This window comes from Polypterus senegalus, chromosome 1, assembly GCF_016835505.1.
Source record: "Polypterus senegalus isolate Bchr_013 chromosome 1, ASM1683550v1, whole genome shotgun sequence".
Taxonomy (NCBI): domain Eukaryota; kingdom Metazoa; phylum Chordata; class Cladistia; order Polypteriformes; family Polypteridae; genus Polypterus; species Polypterus senegalus.
This window is the reverse complement of record NC_053154.1, coordinates 126,208,624-126,230,928: the sequence shown is the minus strand read 5'-3', so window position 1 is coordinate 126,230,928 and position 22,305 is coordinate 126,208,624. Positions and strand designations below refer to the sequence as shown.

At 36.4% G+C, this 22,305-nt stretch overlaps 1 protein-coding gene across 1 annotated transcript; it reads right to left on the bottom strand.

Annotated features, from left to right (window-relative positions):
* Nucleotides 1–8,265: 8,265 nt before the first annotated feature.
* LOC120533177 (extracellular calcium-sensing receptor-like) lies at nucleotides 8,266–16,932 on the bottom strand. Its single transcript, XM_039759953.1, has 6 exons — nucleotides 16,745–16,932; nucleotides 16,211–16,502; nucleotides 15,128–15,943; nucleotides 14,804–15,031; nucleotides 10,226–10,349; nucleotides 8,266–9,173 (listed from the first exon to the last, which is right to left on the bottom strand). Exons 1-6 carry the CDS (start codon nucleotides 16,756–16,758, stop codon nucleotides 8,266–8,268), a joined length of 2,382 nt encoding a protein of 793 aa, XP_039615887.1. The 5' UTR covers nucleotides 16,759–16,932.
* Nucleotides 16,933–22,305: the final 5,373 nt, after the last annotated feature.

Here is a 22,305-nt window from a genome sequence, read left to right as displayed (position 1 = left end):
CCTCTGGGACATCTACATATGGTATAATAAAATCTTTTTTTTTTTTTTTTACAGAGGATATGCAGATTAGTGATGTTGTCTTAGCATCTTGGATGCAGAAATAAACTTCTTATTCTGCTTTCATGATCACACTCATGCATTAGTGCAGTTCACACAATAATTGTCCTCACATAAGCAGATTTAACACCCATAGAATGAAAGAAAATTATGAACATGCAACCTCTCAGCAGCCTGGAGTCTTTTGTCTTTATTTTAAGTTCAGGCTAAAGTTCAAGACCTTTATACACATTATTAAAGCCCTATAAAAAATCTAGAATTCCTGAAAATATCGCTTACTGTTTATAGAGTTATTATGTTTGTCAAGGGTTTCCACATAGTTTAAAATAGTTCAAAATGCAGCTACCAGAAAAGCTTTCCAGCAGTTAGTATAACTCATGTACAAAAAAAAAAAAAAAACCCCACAGTGTTTTTGTTTTAAATGTTTTAGTGAAATTCAAAGCAAATAGTTCACACAAAAAATAAAGAAGAAAGTTGATAATACACAAAAAAGAAAAAAAAACTTATTGTCTGTGATGTTCCATTAAGGATTAGGTGTCTACATTACATTTCCAAAGTTTCTACTGTGTATGTTATCACATACACTAAGATCTACATTTAACATACACATACAATCAGAAAATTATATGCCATTAATGCATTTCTATTTAACAGTTCATGTTTCTTTGTCTGTCTAGCTACAGTACAATCTGAGATCATTCCTTTGTCAGCCAGGAATATACCTGACTATTAACAACTATCCATTAACATTTTACCTAATGAGGGTAAAACAAAAATATCCATTATCTATGTGAAAGCTACATTCTAATCAAATTAAACAAAAACTAATTAGGGTAAATTTACCATTTAAGTACACACTATAAATATAACATTAACTAGGTACACTGAGGTTGTAATCTTACAGTTCAATACAGTACAGGTAATGTAGATGGTACATGCAATAATGCCAGTGCAATGGGAATTGTGCAAATAACTTACTCCCAAAGTGACACATGGCCCAAAATAATAAAGTGACATAATATTAAAGTAAAATATTAAAAGTAAAATAAAGTGATATGGTTTATGCTGATAGGATAATATGTTTAAAGTGACACATTATGAAAAAAGATTACACAGTAGTGACCAAGTAGTGTGGTATTGGATGCAGTACAAAGCTAATATAGCTAACATAGACTATGAGCAGAGAAGGAGCATCAGATCCTGAGTTCAACCAACCCCTGGCAATCCCCCCTGATAGGGAAGAGTAAAAGAGTCTAATGGCACTTGGGACAAAATATCTTTTGTATCAGTCCATATTGCCTTTCTGTGATAGCAGCCTACCACTAAACAAACTCATCTGCTTAATTATGGTGGTGTATAGTGAATGATGTTCATTGTCCATAATAGACAACAGCTTCCATTGTGTCATCCTCTCTGTCACTGTTACCAGAGAGTCCATTTCTATGCCAACCACAGATCCTGCTCGCTTAATAAGCTTGTTAATACAGTAAGCATATATCTTCTTCAAGCAAGCCAACCCAAGCAGCACATCACAGCATAGAAGAGAGTACTGGCATCCACAGAATGACAGAACATCTGCAGGAGTTTCTTACATATGTTAAAGAAGCCCATGTTCCACAGAAAATAGAGCCAGCTTTGCCTCTTCCTGAACAGAGCCTTTGTGTTCTCTGACCAGTTCAGCCTGTCATCCAACTGCACTCCAAGGTGTTATAGGTCTTGACCCACTCCACATCAACCCCTTCAATGGAGACACATCTCCATGGAGTTCTAAACCAATGGTAGCCCATGACCATCTCCTTGGTTATGGATGTGTTCAACAGCAGTTGATTTCACTGACACCATTCTACAACGTCATTCACCAGACTCCTGTACTCCTTCTCCTGTCCAACTCTGACATACCCCACTATGGCAGTGTCATCTGAGAACTTCTGCATGTGGCATTTCCCTGGATTGTTGCTGAAGTTCAATGTGTACAGGGTGAAGAGGAAAGGAGAAAAGACAATCCCCTGTTAAACTCCTGTGCTACTGACTACAGTCTGTGAGGTGTAGTTCCCCAGTCTGACAAACGGGTCTGCCAGTGAGGTCATCTGTGATCCAGTTCATCAGTTGTGAATCCACTCCAATTCTGTACGGCATGTCCCTCAGTAGGAGGGGCTGTATAATGTTAAAAGCACTTGAAAAGTCAAAGAACACAGCACTATATAATTTGTCCAGATGAAAATGAGTTAAGTGGAGGAGGTAGAGAATGGCATCATTCACACCCACCTTCTCTCGATAGACAAACTGCAGGGGGTCTAGTTCATGATTCCGCTCTGCACTGAGGAGATAAAAGTGTAGCCGCTCCAAGGTCTTCATGATATGGGATATTAAGTCATTGAGTTCCCTGGATTTCACATTCTTCGGCATGGGGATGAGACATGAGGTCTTCCACAGTGTAGGCATCCTCCCCAGTCACAGGCTCAGGTTGATGATGTGCCAAAGGGGTTTTGCCAGTTCAGCAGCACAGGGCCTCAGAAGTCTTGGACACACCTTATCTGGGCCAGCAGCCTCCTCAGTTTCTCTCAAACTTGGTCAGCAATGATGCTGTGGAGAACAGGGGATGCTATTAGCATCTTCTGATGTACTGCTATGCTGTTGGGGAGAGAGGGCTGCAAGATATATGCTTCCAGTTCAGGGGACAAGTGGATTAGTAGCTGTGAGGAAGGGAGTGGTGTCCAGTGAGTCTGTGGCAGTTAAAGCAGGAGCAGGGCAGTCGAACCAGTTGTAAAAGATACTGAACTCATTCACTCTCTACACATGGTCCTCAGCTGTCCAGCTGTTCCTTTGCTTATAGCCTCTGATGGTCTTCACACCTCCCTGATGTTATTTTGCTGCGGCTTATGTTCTACCTTCTTCCTGTAAGACTCCTTAGCCTCTCTTTGTCTAACCTTAAGTTTCTTCTGTACACTCCTCAGCTCCAAGACCAAAAATCTTTGACTTTCAAGTCTTTTAGTTGTAATTCAAACTTAGCTCTATCGAAAGTTGGAAATGGCAAAAAATGTATGTGATTGGCATTTACCACAAGTGGTTTTGTCAAAAATGAAAGGGTGGACTTTACAACTCTGCAATCTTTGAAGTGAGTAGTAAATGAATCATGCATTTTTTCAATAGTTGCCAGAAAGAACTTGCTATCAATGACACTTCAGTAGTTTTCAGATCTTTGTTCAAAGTTTCAAAATGAATCAGATTTCCACTTTTCAAGGCTTATGCAAACAAAAGTAGTTGTTGGGAAGCATGGTTTCCAGAAGTGTATTTTCAGTGTTACCTTTACCATGTAGCTTCTGATTCAGGTGGTTTAAATGTGTTGTCATATCAACAGCAAAGTAAAATTTTGTAAGCATTTTTCATCACTTAACTCTGGATATTCATGTTCTTTTAGACTTAATAAGATCTTATTATCTTCAAGGAATGAAGTGAAATGTTTCATAACTGCTCATCTGGATAACCAAGAAATTGTTTTGTGCAAAAGAAGGTAGGAATTATTGGCTGTTTAGTTCTTTGAGAAACGCACAAAACTGTAGGTTATTAAGTCCTTTACTATTTGATTAATTATCTTTACTACCGAATCCATCACGTTTATAACTTTAATGGGAAATGTCTGTGCAGATAGCACTCCTTGATGAATAATACAATGAAATGTAAAAATATTGTGCTCCATATGTTGTTTGAAGAGGGTAACAAATCCTTAACCAGTCATAAAGGGTGCTCCATCTATAGCGACACATACCAATTTATTGATGTCAATTTTCCTAACAGTCAAAAATTCCAAAGTTAACTGCAGAGATATTTTCACCTCAAGTTTGTCCATTAAGAGATATCAAAGCCAACAATTCTTCATGGAGACCTTAATCAGAAACATACCGTTTCAGAAGTGTGATTTCCTTCATGTCACATGACTCATTCCATCCATCCATCCATTTTCTAACCCGCTGAATCCGAATAGGGTCACGGGGGTCTGATGGAGCCAATCCCAGCCAACACAGGGCACAAGGCAGGAACCAATCCTGGGCAGGGTGCCAACCCACCGCAGTGACTCATTACATGCCAAAGAAAATACAGATGCCAATATTTATATCTTTAATCTGTTGATCTGTCACATTCTTGCCCATCTTAATGATTATGTTGCGAACATGCAGTTTTTGTGGATAGTGGAGTGTCTAATTTTTTAAATGTCTTCTTTATTTTTGAAGTCACAGTAGAGGTGTTTAGTCAAATTTAAAAAGCACATTTTACATATTCTCCATCAGCAAAATGTGCTCCGGTCACATTACTTGAAGATTGTATCCAGGTGCTAAATATTGACATTGTTTTTTGCTTTAATTCTGTCGCTACTTTTTTTCTGTCTTCCCTAATGGAATATTATTTTGCAAATGCGTCATGCTTTGTTAAAAACTGACGTTTGAGATTAGATTTTTTTGTTATTGCATAACTTTTCATTGCAAATTAGACATGTTATAAGACCCATAGAGTTTTGTATAAAAGCATAATTTTCTTCCCATTCGGCTTTAAATTCACAGTTTTCATCTTGTATTCATGTTGTATTTTTTTCTTAGTTGCCATTTTGCAGTTTGATTAGTGGATGTCTCAGTTTCAAATCACTCGAACACGTAACAGTGCAAAGGTGACTAATACTACAACATTGTTCAGTTCTGTAGTGATAGTCTTCACCCTAACCCCCACTTCAGTATTGCAGTCGTCTACCCTTCACTCTCCACTTCACTACTGTAAATGTGCTGACCAAGCAGTGCAAAATGTACTCACCACTCCGAACTCAGCTGGCTACAATATATAAATAGGAGAAAATATAATAATGCTTACGAAGACCTGGGAAGGCGTGGTGAGAATTTACAACAAAAACTACATGAAATAATTATGAATTCCAATCTTGCATACTGAAGAAAACACTGGAGAGGATGTGATTTGACCAAAGACATAATCTTGTTGAAGAGAATGACTTTGTGGAAGTTGTAGATGAGGCAGTTAAGAGGTTAAGAGTGACATAGGCACACACTGGACCACCTGATTCACATATAGCTAAAGAAATATCCATCCATCATCCAACCCGTTACATCCTAACTACAGGGTCATGGGGGTCTGCCGGAGCCAATCTCAGCCAACACAGGGTACAAGGCAGGAACCAAACCCCGGGCAGGGCAGCACACACACCCACACACCAAGTACAATTTAGGATCGCCAGTGCACCTAACCTGCATGTCTTTGGACTGTGGGAGGAAACCGGAGCACCCGGAGGAAACCCACGCAGACAGGAGTAGAACATGCAGATTCCATGTAGGAAGGACCCAGGAAGCAAACCCGGGTCTCCTAACTGTGAGGCAGCAGCGCTACCCACTGCGCCACCGTGCCGCCTAAAGAAATATCTAAATAAAAAATAATATTAACTCATAAATAAATTATTTATCTTTACAAAAATATCATCAAATTATATGTTAAGCCATGAAAATGTGAATGTGTCTATCGTTCTGAGAAGTGCCGCAGCCACGTGGTCAAAGAGCTGCATGTGTCTTACGAGCTGCAGGTTGCCAAACCCTGGTCTAGTCTTGCAGCTCAAGACAGAAAATTAATATACTACAAGCAGCAATATTTTTCTGGATAAGTAATAATTACGTTGACCATATGTTACAAAAATTGGACAAAACATTGCTTAAGCAGACAAAGTTGAGGGTTGTTATGAACATTTTAATAAGTTAAATTACCAAGGGAAGCTTATTTCTGGTTTTGCACAGCATCTCATGGGGGCATGTCCCACTGGTATTTAATACAGAAATGCAACTGATCAAAATACACAAATACATTCTGTTTGTATTAATACAGCAATGTTATCAGACCTCATTTAAAATATTCACTGTGGGAAATCTTTTTAACAAAATTAAAGCAATTTATTTTTTCACATATCTACAATGTGTTGACATCGTACTGTTCTATATGATTTAAATCAGCTCCAAATGCATAAACTGTAATTTATAATGTGGACGACATATGCCTCGAGGACCAGCTTTTTATATACAGTATATTAGTATATTAATTTCTCAAGTTGTTATACAGGCAGTTCTTCTGCTGTTGGTTTTACCAAAACATTTTAATGTTTAGCAAATGCATGTAACACACAATAGCATGTACAGAATGTGGATACAGTATTCCCCCACCTATCTCGGAAGTTACGTTCCAGACTCACCCGCAATAGGTGAAGTTCCGCGATATAGAAAGACCACATTTTTTTTTAGTTTAAGCCTTAAAATACCGATCCCACATGCTTTAAACACTTGTAAACTTATTAAAACACACTTTGTAAACACATATGATATGTGGATGTTGGGCTAAGTATATGAGTAACATCCCTCTATTATAAAACATTTTAACTTCACGCAAGACAAGACAATGAGACAGGATAAGAGCTGCTGTAGAGGCTTTTAAATGATTGACACGCAGAGCGAGTGACAAGCTGAAAAACAAGCAGCACAGAGCCAGCACAAAGTCCACTTCTCCTTAGCGTACATTCAGCTCCCCCCTTCCCAAGATGAAGTGGCAGGAGCGTAGCGCGCCTCCGGGGGAGGGGGTCGGGGGGTTTTGAGCGAAGAGATCGTGACTAGATCAGAGCACTTCTCCTTAGCGTGCGTTCAGCCGTCAACCACTCCACCTCCTGCTCCTTCAGAACGCGCAGAGCAAACAGAATAGGCATGTATCTTGGCAGAAGCAGCACAAAGCCAGTAGCTGATCTGTCCACTTCTGCTTAGCATTCGTTCAGCTTCCGCCCTTCACAAAGCGAGCGGCAGAGACGCAATGTGGAAAAATGACAGCTGCTGTACAAGCTTTTAAGTTATTGACGCAAAGCGCGACAAGCACAACACACACAGCTGGCCAGCAGCAGCAGCAAGACACCAGCTAAACCGATCGCATCTCTTTAGCGTGCGTTCAGACCCCCCTTCACAACATGAGCAGCGTTATAAGTGCCGCGGGAAAGATATTTAGCCACGCCCAGTGCAGGAAATAAAGGGCAAATATTGTTTTTACAAAAGTTTTAAAGTAAAAAGGAAATTAATGCATATGTAACAATTCCAATGAAAATAACAATCTCTTTAAATTGTTTATCCGGTAAACCAAATGAGGGGGTGGGCGAGCAAAGCGAGCAGGGAGCGGAGCCCCCTAGTAATAATAATAGTATTGATAAATCCGCGATGTAGCGGGGGCGCAATAGCTGTGCGGCGGATTACAGTACAGTCAGCCTGACTTGGCTCAAGCATTGTCACCAGGAGCTGGCAATTTGCAGACAGCCAAACCAGTTATATATTCAAGAAAATCCTAGACACCAATTAATAACAAAGAAACTGCGATTTTACTGCAACTACTGCAACTACTTTGAGTTATTGTCTTGATTTTGTACATTTGTTATGATGAAAATAATAAGGGCAATCATTAACATGTTTAATATGCATTAATTCGTGATTTTTTTATATATATTGTGCTCAAAGGCGCTGAATGAACTGAGACAACGTTTACCTCATTGCTGCTTCTATTCACTTTTAGAAGAAATGGGAAAGACTCAAACGAAGCTACAGAGTTGTTCCACACAAAATTTCTGTATTGTTCATATGGTTTATGAATATGTATTTATAACTTACATAATTACAAAGAAAATGCAAAAGACAACATTTTAACCCTTTGTATGGGTTGTTAAAATTCTGTGTTAAACAAAAATTCAGTTTTACATGTTTACACTGAATGTTTAAATATGGTTAAAACCTCTGATTTCCATTAAACTTATTTTTACAGATCTGATGTTATTTTTAGTGGTCAGTTGACATCTTCTTGTCAAGCTTGCTTTCAGTCATCCTTCTTACTTTTCTTAATTTATCCAGCAGCAGGCTTGTTACCACAATATTTTCAGATTTCTAATTTAATGTATGGCTCTGTAATCATTATAATGCAATAGATTTCAATCACACATGGGTCTATGTGGGCAAATGTTTAAAAACTTTACATTTGAAGTTTAGACATTTGTGTTATTTCATGTGAAGTCCAATTAATTTTTCTTTACCTTTAAAAACTTTTTTTGATTAAAAAAATAACAAAATAAAAAAATTATTAGTAATTACTGAATGGCACATATAGACAGTATACGAAAGCAAAAGTATAATAGAGTTATTACTAAAGTTATTTTAATGGTGTTTTACTCATTAAATGTTTTTTTGTATTCTGCTCTGGTCTGAGTAACAATATATAGCATTTTGGGGCAAAAATGCAAGTAAGCAGGCCAAAGCTGGAAGCTAAAATAGCAAATATCTCCACAGCTACAGTGTATTTGCCAGGGGAACTGATATAAGATGGGATGAAAGTAATCCAGACGGAACAGAAAATCAGCATGCTAAATGTAATAAATTTTGCTTCATTAAAATTGTCTGGAAGCTTTCGAGCAAGAAAGGCAAGAATGAAACATGATAAAGAAAGAAAACCAACATATCCAATCACTGCATAGAAGGCTACTGCAGATCCAACATTGCATTCTAAGATTATCTTGTCTTTATAGGAATTTGTATTTTTATATGGAAATGGAGGTGAAAGAATTAGCCAGAGAGTGCAAATTATTGTCTGGATAAGTGTTATACTAAATACACTTAACCTTTGTTGGGTGGCCCCAAGCCATTTCATGATATTGTAACCAGGCAGAGTTGCCTTGAAGGCAACTAACACAACAATTGTTTTCCCCAGTATACAAGTAATACTTAATGCAAATGTAATCCCAAAAGTTGTGTGACGTAACATGCAGGACCACTCAGTTGGCTGACCTATGAAGAGCAGTGAGCAAAGAAAACAGAGGGTTAATGAAAACAGAAGGAGAAAACTTAACTCAGAATTATTGGCTTTAACTACTGGAGTGTCCCTATATTTGAAAAACACTATACCTATTGATATGCTTAAACAGGCCCCAGCTACTGAAAATATTGACAGCAGTATTCCCATAATTTCATAAAATGACAGAAATTCAGTTGATTTTAAGATACAATGAGATTGTTGTCTGTTTGACCAATAATATTCAGGGCACTTGATACACTCAATGGAATCTATAAAGAAAAACAAAAATCAAAAAGGAAAACATTGTCTTTTTTTTATAAATTAAATTACACGCATACAAATAGAAGTTTATAAATCCCTTATGAAAAACTGAAATTTACTGTATATTGCTAATATTTATGAAATGACTCATTTACAACAGTTTATATGGTACATCAGGTTCAGTGAAATTAGTTGGGTAATGACTACATCTGAGACAAAAGGAAAATAAGTGAAGAAAACTGCTACAAATATGGTTCATGGAGATGTTGCATGTTCATAATTAGTTACATTGGCCATCATAAAGCAGACAATGCAGATGCTAAAACGTATCTAAAAAAAACCCAGAAGGTAAAACATGAAACCTATTTGCATGCTGTAAAATTTTCAAAAAGCTTTCATCAAGTTGTCTCATCTTTCATTTATTTGTTGAATATGAAAATAATATTTATCTGTTTTTTGTTTTCTTCATGACCCTAAATGGGATTAAAAGAATTTTAAAATATTATGTTATCATTTTTGTGTCTGGCATGGTGAGGTAATCTTTCACTAAAAGCACATAAACTACTCAGTCAAAGGTTTAATCCCACCCATAACCACTGCATGACATCGGGTCGTTCAGTAATTTGTCTGATCATTAACTGCTATAAAATACAATGATTGTAAAATCAATCTAAACTGATGTAAATGTACTAAATAAAATAAAAACAATTTGGTTGCTGAATTGATTGACTGATTATGTTTAAAACTATATTAGTTAATAAATGAGCATATCTATTCAACCTGGGACGTAAAAAAGAAAAAAAAAATGGGGTTAATTCAGTCCCTCCTTTTGGAAATATTGCATCCGTATTACAGATTTCAGCGTATAGTCATTTCAGAAACAAAATCATTGTCTGATTTGGTGACAAAAGTGTAAAGGTGTAGGGGCTTGTTTTTCTGTTGTCTTTACATGTGCTATAATTGTAAGAATGCCAAATCTGACTAACAATTTGAAGTCCTCAGTAAAAAGCTTACATATACATATTTTTTATTATTTGGAAAATGTGAAAAAAGTACAAACCTGTTGCATTGCTGATTTCTCCCTCTGTACACGATATGCAGTCAAAACAGCATGAAGGTTTTCCTTTCAGAACTGCTTTTCGGGTCCCTGGAGGGCAACTTTCACTGCACACTGATAATGGCACCTTTTAAAACAAAGCATTTTTTTCTGTTTTTTTAAAAAGTTACCAAACTGAATTAATTAAAATTTTACTAATCAAAAAAAATGTTTTTTTGGATTTCTTATGTATCTAAACTTAAACTTATACATTCGCTCTTTTTCAGGGTTTTGTCAGGGAAACAAGGAATTATTATAGAAATTTAATTTTACAAATAAAGCTAAAATAGCCGTGTTACCAGGCTTTGCCTGGGAAAATTCATAAAACAATATGCTTCTGTTATAGTGCTGTTGGTTATGAGAAATCCTATGAAACAAGATGAATACTTTTCTGTATAAAATATACATTTGTTTGGTTTTTTTGATACCAATGGAATTAATTGGCAGGTAGTGTGCTGTAGTGGCTAAGGCTTTGGACTAAGGTCATCCAACACAAGGTTGTGGGTTCAAATCCTGTTACATACACTATAACCAAGAGTACGTCACTTCACCTGCCTGTGCTCCAATTGAAAAATCCAAAAGAAATGTAACCAATTGTATCTAAAATGTTGTAAGTCATATCAAATAAACGTGCCAGTCAAGTAACAATAATAATTGGATAAGGTCACTGGAGTTGCTTAAAATTGAACATGCTGTACACAATTGTCCATAAGTCAAAAACTCCTGCAGTTGCTCAATTTCTGTTTCTCCTAATGACATGGCTTTTGTTGCTGGTCATTGCAAAACAAAATTTTACACAAAATGTACACAAAAATGTATACTTTCGAATTAAAATGGTAATCAGTAGGAATAATGAACATCACTTGAGTTATATTATTAATATTATATGTTTATGATTTCTATTTGTTTTCATTGTTAAACTCAAGTACTTATTTTCATGTTTTTAGTCAGTTGTATGTGGTCCCCCTTTAAAGTCCATAGATGCTAATGTATATGTACATACACATATGTACAGCACATGAAAAGGGGCTTGGGAGATCTCTGTTCAAAGTACGCAGATGTGCATGTCAATGTAAACAATTATAGAGGTCAGGGTAGGGAATCCAGTTTCAAAGTCCATAGATTTGAAAGTATATTACACTGGAGTAGGGAGTAGGAGACCTGCTAAGTTTAAACTGCCACCGTCTGTCCTGGCTTGTCTTGGATCAGAAGACACCACTTCCACTTAAGCTTCTGTCTCCCTGCCTTTTTGCTTCTAGCAAAACAACATGTGTGTTTACAGCCACAGTGTCTGGCACCCTACTGTAGCTTTATAATTCTCCTGCATCTTCTTGAGCCTCACCGGACTTTCTCCTTTCATTTCACACCTGAGTGTACACACCAAATGTGATCATGTCTCTTTTTTCCTATCCAGGACACTGCTCCTTATTTAGTCATTCGTCCACCCTATTGGTTAGGGCCACATGCTTCATTTGTATAAAGCCAACTCTCAGTGCAGCAAAGAGCATGTACATTAGCATAATATTAATAAATAGAGACAAATATATTTTTTAATTAAAAAAACACGAGTTGGATAATTTTCTTTTTTAATGATCAATCAATTCATTCCAAGCATTTTTGTGATTTTGAGGTATTTAGTTTTTCTATTGTAGGAGGGGTTTTACTCCTAAATAACTACAGGTAAATGGTAAATTGTGTTTTTGTTGATGTGTAAAAGAGTGAGTGAACTTTGCATTATATATAAATACATAGACACTGTGGCATGCAAAAGTTTGGGCACCCTTGCTTAAAATATTTGTTACTATGAATAGTTAAGTGACCAGAAGATGAAATGATCACCAAAAGACATAAAGTTAATGAAGACACATTTCTTTTCAGCATTTTATGCAAGATTATTGTATTGTTTTTGTTTTTTACAATTGTATAGTGAAAAAAGGAAAGAAGCACCATGCGAAATTATACAAATATTTGAGGTCTCAGAAAACTTTTCCTAAGGTCTCAGACCTCTATTAGCTCATTAGGGCTATGGCTTGTTCACAGTCATTGTTAGGAAACAGCACCTGATGCAAATTGCAAAGCTTCATAAATTCTCTGGCTCCTCAAACCTTGTCCCAACAATCAGCAGGTAATGGATCCTTTAAACTGGTGATTCCAAACGTGGGGCACACGCCCCACTGGCGGGCAGTTTGATTTTTTAGGAGGGTAATTCAAGAATTTAGTTATGTTAAACTGTTTAGAAAATGAAAAAGCAAAAATTCACTGTTAAAAATGATAGAAAAAATAAACAAATAATTTTTATTTGTTACAGAGACATTTATATATTTATAAATACATTGAAGGGATGGTGAAGGACCCTTTACTTTATGATTTTATAACCGGCTTGCGTTTTTCTATTTAGAAATTGTTTTTACCATTAAAATAATATGAATCGTAACAATGATTATTAAATTTTGCAATATAACAAAAATATAAAATGATCAAAATATTACAGAAAAAGCTGTCATTAAAGTTATTTTATATTTATGATTATCACGTCTCTTATTATACTGTATGTTTCCAAAACTGTATTTGCTATATTTTCATATTACTTCATATTATATTATTTTTTTAACAATTTCTTAGTGATTTCTTTGTCAGTATTCCAACTATCCTTTCCCTCTTTTGTTTCCAAGCTTGATTAGACCAAATTAATGACATTATGGGCTTCCTCCACGTGAGTAGCAGTTCACTTATTGAATAGGTAATAATAACGTATGTAACAGTGGGGGACATCATGATTTTTAGAGAGGCCTGGGTGGGGCATGGCCAAAAAAAAGTTGAGAACCACTGCTCTAAACAGTTTCCTAACACTCTGAAAAGTAAAAGAACTAATGCTCACAAAGTAGGAGAAGGCTACATGAAGATACCAAAGCATTTTCAGGTAGTTGTTTCCTCAGTTTGTAATGTTATTAAAAAATGGAACATGGAGGTCAAGTTGATGTCTGGAAGACCAAGAAAGGTTTCTGAAAGAACTGCTCATTGGATTCGGGGAAAGGCAAATAACAGCCCCTGTTTGACTGCAAAAGACCTTCAGGAAGATTCTATTTTGCAGTGACACCTGAACAAATATGAGTCTGCAAATGGAAACTTTTCCTGCATCTTAGCCAGAAAATTTAGTGCCTGATGTTTGCAATTGAACATCTAAACAAGCCTGATGCATTTTGGAATATAGTCCTGTAGACTGATTGATTCAAAATACTACATTTTGGCCACAATTTGCAAAGATATGTGCTGAATTCTAGGAAAAGAACACCTGTCAAACTATTAAGCATGGGGGTGTATCAATTATTCGTTGGGCTTGTGTTGCTGCCAGTGGAATAGGGAATATGTCATTGGTAGAGGAAAGAATTGATTCAAATAAATTTCAGCAAATCCTGGAAGCAAACATCATACCATTTGTAAAAAAGTTGAAGTTAAAAAAAGGTTGTGTCCTACAACAAGATAATGATCTCAAACACACCTCAGAATGTACAATGGAATAACTCAAGAGGCACAAGCTGATGGTTATGCCATGGCCCTCACTGCCTTCCGACCTAAACATCATTGAAAAATCTTTGGATAGATTTCAAAAGATTAGTGCATCAAAGATGGCCCAAGAATCTTACAGAATTAGAAGCCTTTTGCAAAGATAAATGGATGAAAATACCCCAAAGAAGAATTGAAAGACTCTTAGCTGGCTACAAAAAGGATTTACAAGCTGTGATACTTGCCAAAGGATGTGTTACTAAGTACTGACCATGTCAAGTGCCCAAACTTTTGCTTCAGGCCATTTTAATTTTTTTTGGTATTTTGTACCTGTGAATGATGGAAGTATTAAAGAAATGTGTTATCTTTAACTTTATGCCTTAACTTTGTGCTCACTTAACTATTCATGGTAAGAGATGTTTTAAGCAAAGGTGCCCAAACTTTTGCATGCCACGATAGATAGATAGATAGATAGATAGATAGATAGATAGATAGATAGATAGATAGATAGATAGATAGATGTAATTTTATTCAAACTGATATCATAAAGGGACATATTTCTATTATTGGTAAATTAATCTGTTATACGCGTACATAGTGGATAAAACAGTAAATCACATGTAAGGTCTGAATGAGAAACTGTTCAGTTAGCAGATCAGCATCTCAACTGACAAGTCACAATGCTTACCTTTTTTCAGGCCTAATCCACCTTATCTGTGTGTCCATCCAATTGCTATGTTTCAGTCATTCAAACAGATGGAGTATGACAAACATTTGTAATAATGCATTTTATTACGGCAAAAGTTTGTGGTGTGGCATTTGTTGGAATGACCAATGCAATGCATTTTATTACTACATGCATTACAAAATTCATTACAATAGGTGCACTGATGTCTACATTGATTATGAGACATAGTAAAGGGTAAAGTTTGCTTTGTAATTTGATATTAAAAATATTTCTATAGTATATACTACTGTATATATCAAATGAACTGATTGCAAAAGAACATGAATTTTAAGATATGTATATTTAGATACCTCATTTTGGGACCCTGTCCATGAAATCTTGGTATTGATCATCTTAAATTGTTGTCCAGGTGGCAAGGATGCATCATAATATCCAACAGTAACAAATTCAGTTGTCATCTCTTTATTAGACTGCCAATTGACAAGTTCATATGTTGCTGTTGGATCTCCATTTTCATCAAAATAGATTTTCTCACCATTTCCAGATGTGGTGTTAACTGTTCTCAAGTAATGCAGGACCTTCAGGAATTGATGAAATGCACATTACTCAAGTATTTTTTTTTTCCCACAATGAAATATAAGTCATTCACTTGGAGAATAAATAACAGTTCTCACCTGCCAGGGTTCAATCTTCTTTTTGTTTGCACATGTTTTATTAGCAAAAGGACCTTGCCCATTTTTACAGGTAAGCATATTACGTAGTGAATAGGCTATGGCATATACTGCTTTGTAAACATTATTTGAAATTTGCAAATCCGATACATCAGTGTATTCATTATTTACACCTTTCAGATTTTCTTTGCCAGTGCACGGCTTTGCAGACATGGTCTTATTTTCACTGTTTAATGAACAACTGAAGATACTCTCCCAAAACTCTTTCAAAAAAGCACTTTCTGGTAAATGTGATGGATGCAATTTTAAAAGAAATTCTTTTAGGCCATCTATAACTGCATTGCGGATAGCAAAGCCAATGGCTCCACCAAGAATATTACATCCGTATCTGGATGCAAGATATCTATCAGTAATCCATGACTCACTACCAATCCATTGAAGACCAGAAACATTTTGTAGTAATAATTCTCGCAACAAAACTTCCATATCTACATGAGAAGTAAATGCTACAATAATTTTTGAGGAAGCCTTCTTAATAACTTCTACTAATGCAAGGATTTTTTCTCTGGAGTCAGTTCTGAAAATTGCATCTGAATATTCTATGCAGATGCCCTCTTGCCTAGCAGCTTGTAGAAAGGTAGCCATTCCTGAGTTTCCATAATCATTGTCACTTCTTATTGTGCCCACCCAAGTCCATCCAAAATGCTTTACAAGTTGAGCTAGAGCTCTGCTTTGATAGAAATCACTTGGTATGGTTCTGAAAAATGTAGGATACAGATTCCTATTGCTCAGACATGCACAGGTAGCAAAATGGCTAATCTGTAAAACAAAAAAAGGACATTGTGTTCAGCGACTGACGAAGCTGCTTGGATGAGCAGTAAAACATATCTACCTACCAAAAAAGAAGTCCAGTTGTCATGACTCAGCTACCAGATTGACATGTCAATATACCTTTAGAATATCATTACAGAAAATCTGGCAAAAGCAAACATTATTACATTTTATTGGTAATATCTCATGACTCCAAATTTTACTAGAGTATTATTATCCTGCTGCAGTACACTCACAGTTAAAAAAAAATCTTACCACTGGTATGTGAAAAGGTCCAATTGCTGAAGAAATTGCAATAGTCGGTGTTGAGGCTGACTCTCCAATGATGGCTTGAACAGTTGTTGAATTGACACAAGACACATCAGAGTTTTCATCTTTCTGGTCATTCAGTAAAGCCATGGCTGCTTTTATTGAGATAGCTACAGATCCACAAGCATCATAGATCTTATAGCCCAGAGTAAAACCAGACAGAATGTCAGTATTGTTATTTATTTCTTCTATGGCATAGATCATAGTTTGTGCAAACTGAAAATCTCTCAGACTTAAACTAAAAGAAATTAAATAAATAAATAAAAAACAAAAAGAAATCATGCTCTTTTACTATTAGATTTATGATGTGTATCTACATAGTAATATAGTTATTTTTCTTATCTATCTATCTATCTATCTATCTATCTATCTATCTATCTATCTATCTATCTATCTGTACTTGTTAGAGTCAGTCATCTGTTTATATGTTCAAACATCCATTACAGTAAAACAATCATGAAAGAACAATTTTAAACTTACGTTTTACATTGCATATCTTCTGGTATTGTTTCAAACAATGACAGTTTACCATTCCAGCTACTATGAAATGAAAAAATTCCCCCGATTATGACATCTCCATCTTTTGCCAGCTGTGGAAATACTTGTTTTCCTTGAAGAGAACATACAGGTTCCTTTGCTCTTGTCAAAAGAGCAAACAGTAATACATGCAAGACCTGCATCTCAGGCTATTTTGACAATTCTATCCTAAATATCTAAGGCTGTCTGTTATTTATAGGCTTGCTGGTGTCACATGTGTAAAAATAAAGGGAGTGGTATTTTTTCTGCTACTGTATGGAGGTAAACCTCTGAGGAACTTTGAATTTTTCAAATCTGATTTGTCAAATTTGTTTGTTAGTGATGATTGCAATATATCATAAAATAAATCATAATGTATTGTAATATTTTTGTGCCTTAGTTTTGATATGCCTTTCTTTCTTTCTTTCTTTCTTTCTTTCTTTCTTTCTTTCTTTCAATCAGATGGTATTTAATGCTACATTATATACCACTTTCCACCATACCACAATGTGCTTTAATATGTACACAAAAACAAAAAGTAACAAACAACTGTGGACTAAGGCCGGCCGGTCATCCCGGTCAATACCCCCAGGCCACCAGGTGGAGCCCTCCCTGCAGCATGGAGGTGCCCCGAATGCCAACAGGGAATCATGGACATTGGAGTTTTCCTTTACAGCCCTGCTGGATACCTTGGGGGCCAACAGAGGATGCTGCAGGAAGGCCCAGAGACTCTTACGTGCCCTGTAACCCGGAAGTACGTCTTAGTCACAGCGACAGGGGAAATGACGTACTTCCGGGATGAAGAAGAGAACTTTTGATCTGACCTGAGTATGGAAACACTTCCGGGTCAGGGAATATAAAAGACTGTGAAAGATCCCAGACGAGTGAGCTGAGCTGGGTGGCAGGGTGGCAATGCGTCTGGGAGTGGAGGATTATTGTGTATTGTTGATTAATTGGTTATTGTATGAGTATTGTGGAGAGGAGGGTGCTTTGTGCACTGTATAATTATAATAAAGTCAATATTTGGACTTTTACCTGGTGTCTGGCGACTGATCTGAGGGTTCAAGGGGATGACAGCGCTCCCTATCTGTCACACAACATACAGTATCATTTCATATATTTATAACCCTGAACTATTTTCAAACTTAGATGGATGGATAACTCTCAGGGATATAAATGCTAGGAACAGCACATTTAACACTATATAGCATAGTTTTCTAACTGAGTTAATTAGGTTACTTGACAACTTTGACCTGGCCCAGTTGTATGTGAGTGTAGGTGTGTGGGAATATGCTTTTCAGTTGACTGGTGCAATGTCTAGGGTTGGTTTCTGTTCTGATCCAATGCTGAAAAGAGAGGTTTCAGCTCTCCATCTAAAGAAGATACTATGTATTTATATATATAAATACACAATACACAAATTCAAAACAGCACACCTTTATTCTTCTGTGGGGAAGTGTCTTTCTCTTGCTCCCCCTTCACAACACAGTACACAGCACCAAATATAAATAAACACAGTCTTTTCTTCTTCTTCTTCTTCTCTCTCTCACTCTCTCTCTATACTTTGCCTCCTCTCCTCCTCACAAGCGTTGTCCTCCACCACCCGACTCTGGCTCTCTGATTGGTGGTGAGACGGCTCCTTTTATAGCACACCCGGAAGTACTCCAGGTGTTTCTCAAACTTCTTCTGGCTGCACTTCCAGGTGTGGCAGAAGAGGTTCCTCCAAGGACCCAGCAGCACCTAACTGAGATAGTACTGTACTAGTATGGAATTTTTAGTTATATTAATATATATTAATTAATATTAATTATATTTTACAATTTATTAGAAGTATATACTTAATTAAAGTTGTAACAATGAATTATTAAAACAAAAGTAAAAGGACTGAAGGTAACTAAAGGGTTAGTGAAACGTGCCTTAAAGCTCCTATGAGGTGGCACTAAGTCTCCCCTGTCAACAAGGCGGCATTCAGGTAAATGAGAATTATCAAATAACACAAAAAATTACCAAAAAAACATGTAATTCCGGCCCACCTTAAATCCGTTCGCACCTCTCTGTCGCCATCTTTTGTTTTGTAAATGTGTCGCAGCCTACTATCCCATCCCCCCACCAATGCAGACATGGCAGAAAGTTCTCTCAGCTCAAGTCTGTTTACCCGCGTGTGAGTTGCCTGGAGTTTTATAGGGTAAATAATATATCGTTATTTGGAACACATGCATTTCATGTGTGTTCCGTGTCTACAACAATCTATATAAACAGATCATTAAAACAGAAACATTTTCATATTTTATTAATAATTGACAAATTGTAGACATCAAGTGTATATTGTGTCAAGCCTGAAGTCCAAATATCAAATAAACACTTTCACAAAAGGTACAAGTATAACAAAACAAGTGGGCTTTTATTCAAGAATATAACTGCAGGAAAAAGGACTTGTGTTAGGGTGCAACATTGACACACCCTTAATATGCTCGCTTTGATGGTGCAGGGGTTAGAACTGCTGACTCGTAATCAAGACGTTCGGGGTTTGATTTCCGGATGCCTCTGTTTTGAGTAGTGAGCTGCTCTTATTCTTACTATTATAAAATAAAAATTTACATTTGATTTGAGTCTGTAACAGCCGGTGTAAATTTATGGTACTTGTAAAGGTTAGTTTTTTTTTATTTTTATTCATTTTTATTCTCTCAGTCACATTCACGCTGAGAACAATGCAGCTGCACCAGGTGTAAAGACGAAAGATGGTACCATTTGGATGCACAAGAGGTCGGACGTCATCCTGCCAGTCAGTCTGCCCCACACCTGTCATTCAAAGAAAAAGCAGCACTTACAGAGCTTGCAAAAGTATCATGCAAAGTCCTGTTTATGATTATGTTTTGTGATGACCTTTATACAAAAAACATTTATATGTTACTTATATAAAAGTCAGACCAAATGGAATTTACCTTTCATTTTCTTATCTTCCTACAGCGTAAAGTCACAAATAGACTGCAGAGCTTCCCCTTTTTGATCAACACGGTCATGCTCACAAATTACATGTGTACTGAAGTGACTTTAGCTGCAAGTGGAACCTTCATGTAACTGTTGTTACGGTTCTGCCTTTGTCCAGAAACGGTTTCATAAGCTTTATGACCTTAGTCTCGGAAAGTCTTTTTCCCATGGGACGACTTGAGCTGAGAGAACATTCTGCCCTTTCTGCGTTTTTTTGGGGGGATGGGATAGCAGGCTACTTGCTGCTTGTGTTGATTTACATAAGTACAAAACAAAAGACGCTGATGGAGAGGTGCGAACAGATTTAAGGTGGTTTTCATAGGCTTTGCTAATTCTACTGTTAAAAGGAGTCAGTAAATACTGGTAGTACTAGTTGATTGGATGGAATAATAAAGTTCTGCATATTATGCATATTAGGAGTCAGATGATGTGATGTATTAGATGAGATAATGATAATAGAAAATAATAAAAGCAAATGAATTGGAGAATTGATTGCTTACTCCATGGACCGAAACATTTGTGCGTATCTTTGTTCAAAATGTGCGAAGTGTTCTGCATTTTCATCTGGGCTCCGTGACTGTCTTCTTTGAAAATAGAGGAAAGTTTTTCCACAACACTAGCTATGAATCAAGACCAGACTACATAGTATGGTACTAAGGGGAGATGATTCTAAGGTCTAAATGCTGTTGCAGTAAACAGTGAATTAAGATCAATACCAAGTTTAACTAATAAGCAACTATTGTTGTTATTTCTCATTTCTACTCAGTTTGCTCAGCTTTACATCTGATTGCCCATTAATGATGGCATGCCAGCCATTAACGACTTGCCCATTCTCAATCAATTTATAGGGACAGAGCAAGGGGAAAAAGAACATCCATCCATCCATCCATTATCCAACCTACTTGATCCTAACTACAGGGTCACGGGGGTCTGCTGGAGCCAATCCCAGCCAACAAAGGGCACAAAAAAGAACATCATCATGTAAATGTAATAAAAATAATTAAATAATCATTATTGTAAATGTTACTCATGTCGACCTACTGAAAAGGCCAAGAAATCTATGGAGAATATACTGCATAGAAAGTAATGATGACAAAAGGTAAACGTCAATACAGTTGAATGTGAAGCATAACTGTCTCTCTTTAGCTCATGGATGGATAATGATCTACCATCAGGGTGACCTGGGTGTGCATCCTGACGTAGTGAGAAAAAAGAAATGCAGGCATTATACCGAAATATGACCCCCACCCCCCTCTTCCCGCATGCACGTAAGTCACCCAAGCCCAGAGGTATTATTTTTGATTTCTTCAGCAATACTAGGGTATTGTTTGAGAAGTTTAGAAAATTTAGCCAATAAAAGGTGTCATTTTGCTTAACTTCTCACTTCTGGCAAATATGTAAGTGCTACTGATAAATTCAGTCATACTATTAGGAGAGCCTATATTGTTTGTAAAATCACATTTATCTATATTTTAGTTAGGAAATATTATTCGACTGTTACTGGATTTTAGAACATTGATATCACCCCTGCTAAAATTAACCAAACCTCCCTCCAACTCTGGACTGGGAGGTCAGAATCACTTCAGATTTCATCTGCTGTCACTGATTGACCTGTGTTTTATGCCCTAGAAAGTTCAGATTTTATTCCTACCTACAAGTAACTGTGTTGCAGCTAACGCAGCTATAGTCATGAAATGTCTAACTCTTTCTCAACAGAACAAGCATTTTTCTATTTCAGCAGATACTTCATGCTCTTGCACAAAATTCACATACTTGGTTACTTGCCACCACTGGATTAACTGCATGAGATGTTCACTTTCTAATAGTAAACCTATTGTTGTCATACCTGGAGAGATGGTATTCATTAAGAATTCTAAACAACAAAATTACTATTCAGTGACCCTATTCTTGTTGAAATGGTAATAAAACCTATGTAAACAGTAAACAATTTTTCTGAACACAGAGAGAAAAAGAAGTTAGTAGAAAGACTTATTGTGCTGATTAGGCTGATATGCAGTACAGCAAACACACTGTGCCTTCATCTACTCTAGGAGAGTTGCCAACATCTACAGGTATAACTGGTAAGTGCACATATTAACTTTTGTTTATATGTCTAGTACTGAAAACTCTTAAGAAATATCCAATATAATAAAATTCGTAGTAGTGTTTTTTATATGTAATGTGTAATTTCTTTAGGGTAAAATTTACTGTCAAACTAATGGAAGCAGGTAACAAAGTACTGGATTTTCAAGTGATATAAATATTTCAGAATTTTTCTAAAACTTTTAATCAAGTATGTTCTATCACTTTTTTGTGTCTGTGTTTTTTTTTTTTTTGTCTGTTATTGGATACAATGGAGAAGATGAATTTAATGTTTCCTAAAAACCTTAATACTTGAACTACTATATGACAAGTGCTTTGTTTTATCTGTGACACATGTTCAAAATGTACAAATGCAAAAACTCCACCAGACATTAAAATTCATTAACCCCACCCCACGCACTAAGCGGTTTTGGGCATTATTGCAACCTAAATTA

Bases quoted from the DNA above. Each gene is read 5' to 3' on its own strand.
- LOC120533177 (XM_039759953.1), bottom strand. The intron at 15,944-16,210 runs GTAAGATTTTTT...TTTGTTTTACAG, and splicing joins GACCTTTTCACATACCAGTG to ATTAGCCATTTTGCTACCTG. The intron at 9,174-10,225 runs GTTTGTACTTTT...TTTTCTTTATAG, and splicing joins AGAAATCAGCAATGCAACAG to ATTCCATTGAGTGTATCAAG.